We start from the raw sequence: 7199 nt of genomic DNA on the forward strand, positions 1-7199 counted from the left end.
ACAACGAACTTTCTTGATCCTAGAAGTCTTTGTTAACTCTGTTTTTCATCATTTTCCACTTTTTTTATTGTTGGAGAATCATTGAGGATACAATGCTTATGTTTGCTGGGTGAAGTTCCTCTATTAATAGTGTCCCACCCCCAAGAGGTGTGTCACACACTGTGGCTCCACACCCCCCCCCACCTTCCCTTTCTTCCCTCCTCCATTCCCCCCATTTTCCATTTTTTGAATCAACACATCCTGCATATTTCTCTTCCTCCTCAGATCTTCCTTTTCCCAAGAGTATCCATGTCACCACTCCCAGTTGGTCAGCCTGCCTTTCCTTCCCTGATTCTTCCTCCATCTGCTATCAGATGAACGCTCTAGCACCTTTCCCAGTCTTATTTCTTCGTATGTCCTCACATGGATTTCCGCTCTTGCCAGGCAAATATGCTTGCTATCAGCTAAATAAGACTTATTCTTCCTTCAGTCTTCACATGTGCTATTCTCTACACTTGACAAATTCTCATTCTTCACCATTGCTCCTCTATTCCAAACTTATCTCTTACCCAAGTCAGTCCACTTCATTTAACTACACTATGCATACTAGATTAATTTTCCTACACTGGAATGTGTTTTACAAATACCCCATTCTTTGTGCATATGATGTGTAAACTATTTGAGAACAGGAACTTCAATTTTTAATAATATGCCTATTATACTGTATGCAGTGGCCAGCACCCAGTGGGCACTCAATAATACTCATGACTGACATTAATAACACGTAGAGGAAATGTGGTTGAGGAAACAGCAGCGAGCATCTGGGAGAACAAACATAGGTATGGGTGTAGGTGATTTTATAAATTCTGGTATCACAGTAATTAAACGGAGTGCTGAGTAACTGCCTTCAATTTCCTGTGGCTGATTTCAGTTCTGAACCCAAGTTTGATGTGAGAGTTTGAGGTCAATGATTATTGTTTAGTAAAGTGGCCCATACATTCACCAGCGAGCCTTCGTGCTACACTGTGACCTCCTATCAGACATCTCAGAACAAAAATGCATGAGTAATAAACAAACTGGAGCCAGACACTTTTCAACATTAAATTCTGTCCCAGAAAAGAGCAACAACAATGTCAAGTGTTCAAACTTAACTGGTCGCTATGGAACTATTTTCTGTCTTGTGTCTGGTTTTATCAGTTCAGTTTCTCACCTTGGGCAATGAATACATGAAGTGTAGACCTTTATATGTGCAATTTGGGGGATATTTACCTTGGTCATTACTTGCTTTTCTAGAAAACCCTTGGTAAAAATCAACCGATATGTTTAAAAACAAAATGCCAAAAGGCAGTAAATGCTTTAAATCCGTGGTTTCATATGCTTGTAAGCTCTGCTAGCGCAAGCAGGTCGAGGAGTCTCCTTCCCTTTCTTGCCAGAATTTTCTTCTTTCTCACACTTACCATTTTCCAACCAGTTGCAGCAGTTGTCCTTAGGATACTACTCATTTCCATGTCTTCTTAAACTCCTGTATAAACTTCTTTCATAACTGAACCATGTTTCACCCTCTGATTGCACCGTTTCCTCCTTTTAAGCGCCAGAATGTTAACCATCAATCCTCAAACAAAATATTAACTTCTCACACGATGCTGCCTTATATACAAACCTCACCAGAAGCCTGCGAGTCTCTTTGTACCCCTATTTTTGAATGAGCGACTGAAAGCCAACCAGATTTGGGTGTAATTCAATTAAGGCTTAGATGTGGGGAAGACCGATATCTTCTTTTCAGGAACCATCCAACTACCTTTCAAAGTCTCCGTAGTTAGATGCAGGCCAAACCCACCAGATTTCACATTTTGCCAAATTAAACCCCTATCCATGTTATCCATCTCCCTGGGCATTGGTTGTTCTCTATGCAGTCTGAATTTCCTGTTTATCTATTGCTTTTAGACATTTCTCATTTGTCCCAGCGTTTCTGATATTTTCAGAATCTTTCGCCTTAATATAACCTCAGGTTTTACATGTATGTGTTTACACAGTCACAGAATGATAAATTTGTTATGACCGTGTGAGAACGAGTTGTATCATTGTTCTTCTAGATTTCCAAACTCCATTTCAGTGACAAACTTGAGAAAAATTGTTTCCCACCATAAATGCAACTGGGAAAATACATCACGTTCTAGACTAAAGGCTTATTCGACCCTATGGGCTATATCTTTTTAAAATCTCAGATGAAAATTAAATTTTGAATTGCCATCTAGAAATAAATTTTTATAGATAGTGTACACATTGGTTCCTGAAAATGGCAGAAAAGGTTTCTTGTCAAGTTCCCCAGCACAAGTGTGAATGCTCTGTTTTTGAGTACCTACTAGTAGTGAAAGGACACATTGTGGCCAGCCAACTCAAATTGCTACCCACGTTTAATCATTGTAAATAAAGGAAGCAGAGAGACCCACGTTATATTTTCAGAACTGGCATGCTCAATACAGAACTATTAGTTTAAAAATACCACTGAACATTCTATTTGAATTCACCTAGATTTCTGTGAAAAATAAAATAATTAAAAGTACAATTGGTCACTTAAACACAGACTGCTCAGTTCATGCAGATTATTCGTTTAGTAATTACACATGGCATTAAAGAACAACCAGAGTAAATACAGTTTTGTAACACTTGAAAAACACTTCGGGATTGATCAGTTTCCATTTTGAAATACTTAAGACTTTTTACAGAACAAAATCACCTTTCTCAGTGGAAAAAAGACATCTACAAAACACCTACATGTGTCGAACAGGATTTCTCAAAGGAGCAACTGATTGTCCCACTGTGAAATGAACATGGAGCACTGCTAAGCTTTCATGTACTGCTGGTGCATGATGCATTTTCTGAATGGCTGGACTAAGAAAAGCAACCGAGAAACGAGTACTTGGAACAAAACTCACGGATCACAAAGAATCAATAATGACAAGATGTTTAACGAAACAAAGCATCTTACCTAATGTTCTCATACATTTGGGCTTCACAATTACAGGAGCTGGGCAAATTCTTAATTTTTACACACTGTGCACATTTGTCTTTGTTTCTATTTGTCTAAGAACATGATTGAAAGAACCATTTGCAAAATGTCAGAATCAACCTTGATAACAATGGACACCCACAGGCATCTAGGCTGAGAGCACATCTAATTTGACTAATTAGAAAGAACACAAAGTAGTAATCCACGATAAAGACTAGGAGAAGGGCACATTCCTTATAGCACATCAGCAATATCATATTCACAGGGATTTTCTGGTATGGGACAGTCACTACGAGAGGGTGGAGAAGTTCAGTCCATCCAATATACTCTTTGAAGTACTGGGAATAGAGATACTCCTGCAGGAGCCTTGAACACATGACCAGGTAGACACTGTGTATGTACAGAATAGTCTGTTTCACAGCTTCATTACAGATGAGAATCTCTGCAATTGCTGCTCTACTGCTAGTAAACTTGAAGCATTTAGCACTTCATCTGTGAATATTATTGTGTTACTGCTTTCCAATTGCTGACACTTGCAGTCAATATGTATTTAAATTTAAACTCCAATGATGCCGAAACAAAAGCAGGAAGGTGTCTGCATCTTCTTGTAACACTCTTAGCAGGTCAAGAGATCATTGGTCAAAAATCCAAATGTGAATTTGTTAGCAAACAATACAATGTACACTTGCAAATGTGTTTTCAAAGTTATAAAACTTTCGAAATGATAGAAAGCCACAAGCGTTCAAAATCATCCTGAAAGAGCTCACAGCCTACCTATTCATTTGCTTAAGAAATGAACATTGTTTATCTACCGACGAGTTTGCCTACAGGAGATGTGCTTGCCTAATAAAACTAAAAGCTATTTATTATGAGCTGTTGATTTAGTCTACAGAAGTTGTCCATTATGTTAAGGAGCTCTAAATGTTTCGATCACACTTTTTTTTTTTCTCAACCGATCTTCCTTTCCAATCTTCCAACTGGAGTGCCTTAACATTTCTTGCGAATTCCCTGATTTTTCTGAACTCTATATGGAAATTCTCTTTTCCCCTTAAAGTTAGTTCAGAATGTTCACGTACTATTAAAGTCTTTTAAGTTTTCCTTATTTCAGATACCATGTAAATACTGAACTATTCGTAAATATGGGGACTAGAGATCACCTCCTAAGCTTGCGGTGTAAGTGGTCTCCTAAAACCCACTCTAAAACAAGAGGATGTGAAAACTTTTGTTTTCAGGAAGGAATCAAAACTGTACATCGGAACAAGGTGCCATACTACTAATGCAGGTCTTTCTTTCCCCCCATGGTTCTGGAAATGTAAACAAAAATATTTAAGTACAAAAGCAATTTCTGTGCCTTTTTCTTCAAACACTTTTCCAGCACCTCATTTTCTACTAGGTGTCCTTTATGTATGCTTGGTATAGCAGAAATTCTGTATGCTTGATAGCTATTCAGAGAAATGCCAATTTTTTTCACTACCAAATATCGCTGGTGAAGCTAAGCTCTTTGGACGACAAAGGTAGAAGAGAACTGTTCCTGTGAAATTCCTGGGTATCTTTCAGGGTGTTATTAAGGGGCAGCTGTCCATTGAGTAGCGTCAGAGGCAGGTTACAGTAAGTGTGGTGGTTGCCTAAGGAAGGTACCGGCAAGTTGGTGGTTGGCATCTCGTGTTTGTAACCTCTGCAACAGTGCCTCATTGGCATTGGATCTGAGTGTTGGAAATCCGGGAGGTCAGCTTGAGATGTCGCCAGAGTGGCCGAGGTACTGGTCATGGCAATAGAGGGGATAGGCTGAAGTTCCCCAAAAAGTCCTTGTTCCGCAGAATCCAGAACGTGGCACCGAGATAGCATTTCTTTTTTCTTGATGGGCATTTCATAAACTAAGTGCTTCCAAAACTTGGAATTTAATTTGCTGCTTTTGGGTCCCTTCCACTTGATCAGGGACAGAAGTTTGATGCTGCGCTTTAATGATTCCACTTCCTGGCAATTCACCTTGCCTTTTAATTGTGCACACTCAATCACAATCACTTTGATTTCTCCACTGACTAGCATGTTATGGAGTCTGCTTTCCAGTTCGAAAATACTCCATCCCCGTCTGAGAATATAGTCTGGAGTGAGCACGATAATAAGTCTTCTGCTTTGCTCAACGCATCTTGTGAGGTCTTCAATGTATGCTACAAATCACAGAAAGAGAGAAAGAGTAAAACAAAGACACTGCCAGTCTCTACAGAACCAGGTTTGCACTCTAGTATAGCAAATCAAGATCCAGTCTTTCACTAAAGTCCATTACATTTTCTTTTCTTGCATTGCACATTCAGAAATCCTGTTTTCTTAAAAATAAAAAAGAAAAAGAAAAACAACTGCTTATAACCCTTATTTTCTTTACCTTCATCATTACTTACAGTGTTCTGTTGGCTAACACAAACTCTGGCTTCTTCAGAGCTTAGGTGGCATTTTAGTGATATTTGTTTATTTAATCATTTAATTCAAGGCTGGCTTCCAGGCTAGTACTCTAAGTGAACAAGCAATCAGTGGGTCAATGAAAAGAGAAACGGAGCCTTTTAATAAATTCAGGGTTACTGTGTTCATGGGTTTGGTGTGGCTTTCCTCTCTAGTTTTCTTTTTTATTAATATTATTTATTTTTAATCAACAAAGACTAATTGTATATATGGCTCCTCGTTTCCAACTGCTAACCGAGTAGAGGGTTTGTGAATATTAACCGGGACATGCAGATGGTGGAAAATTCTCTGCTGCAATCGCAGCTTGTTTTTCACAATACCTTCTGTCATTTGCAAACTTAGAGTCTTCATTGTGCCCTTCAAACTTGGAGATAGGGAAGTGGCTTGTGCCCATGAGTTGCATTTGAACCAGCTGCTTTTTGTTCCCAGGAAGAGTGCGGGGTAGAGTTGGAGGCGGGGGGATGGTATGGAATGAACAGTGAAGGAGGAGGAGTCTAACCAGAGGAAGGGAAGTCTCTGCCCTACTTTGTGGAGCAATTCTGAAAGCAAGGTGAATAGGTGATGGCTTTTTCAGGGCTCAACTAGAGCTAGCATTGTTTATCTCCTGGAATAATCCCTTTGCAATCATGCTTCCCAAAGTCTTATCTGCCAAAAAGGGAAAGGCACACACATGTGTTAACAAATGGAGACTTGGACACAGGTGCTGCAGCACAGAGCTGCCTTTACGAAGCAGAGCACAGGCCTCGTCTACTGTACAGTGCCCTCTAGCAGAAGCAGTGCTCACAGAAGCATGGTGACATTTGTCACCGCAAATCTGCCCAAGGTTACAGACTGCTTTCAAGGAGTCACATCCAGTGCATAGTGTGGGGCCACCCAACAGCCCAGTACAAGCCATGTGAAAAGGGCAACTTATTTTACAGAGGCATATTTTACAGATGATCTCTCTTCGCTTTTTCCAGGCTTTATTTTCACCACTCGGCAGCAAGAAAACTTTCACAAGTGAAAATGAGTAAACTTTCTACACACCCTACAGGTAAACAAACAACAACAACAACACAACTCTGAAGGACACCCACAGAGAAGTGCCTGTTTAACAATTCGTGGCTAGTGTCGTTCAAGTTTCCATTTCATGCATTTCAGGACTTTCCCATGCAGCAGTTACAGTGACTGTATCTAAGGGGAGAGGGCAGTTTCTGAGTTGGGAGGGAACCTCTTAAGACTCTGGAGTGTTTTATTTTGGAGATCAGGTACTCAGGAGGAAAAAACCAGCAGTGAAATCTTCACAAAACCAAACAAACACCACACAAGTAGCAAGGAGGAAGTTATCACTCTGGAATTATCACTTAGAGAACTGGTGAAACAGAAAGGAAGGGAAGGTAGAAAGTTTCAATAGAGTGGAAAAATATTATCCCAATGTATCAACAGCTCTGACTCTTCATTTTCTTCCTTTCTTTCTGCTCCCAAAAAGAAAGAAGTTATGTGGGAAGCTTCCTCATTAGAAGTTGGATCTGTAAGATACAGTAAAATAAACTATCATGCATTTTTCCCTTTACTCTTTTCACCTTTCCTCTACAACCAAACCAAGCCAAACCCAAACCCAGAACCATGGTATAAGTGAAGGAGTCTAGGATAATAACAATTTGACCAGGTGAGTGATGAGTGAATGCTTCATTTTACAGAGGGATTCTTTCCAGCAGTTGATTTTCAACTGGTGTGCCGTGAACATTTTTAAAGATCATTCATTAAATCATTTTCA

At 39.6% G+C, this 7199-nt stretch overlaps 1 protein-coding gene across 1 annotated transcript in view; it reads right to left on the reverse strand.

Moving 5' to 3' along the window:
* Positions 1-4282: 4282 nt before the first annotated feature.
* Positions 4283-7199, reverse strand: part of IL1RAPL2 (interleukin 1 receptor accessory protein like 2) — a 1213983-nt gene continuing 1211066 nt past the window's right edge. The window contains exon 11 of the mRNA XM_003801635.1: positions 4283-5157. Within this exon, the coding sequence (XP_003801683.1) occupies positions 4460-5157 (698 nt within the window). The 3' untranslated portion in view covers positions 4283-4459. The remainder of the gene's footprint in view (positions 5158-7199) is intronic.

The sequence above is a fragment of the Otolemur garnettii genome, unplaced genomic scaffold (genome assembly GCF_000181295.1).
Source record: "Otolemur garnettii isolate 467f Iridium unplaced genomic scaffold, OtoGar3 scaffold00216, whole genome shotgun sequence".
Taxonomy (NCBI): Eukaryota; Metazoa; Chordata; class Mammalia; order Primates; family Galagidae; genus Otolemur; species Otolemur garnettii.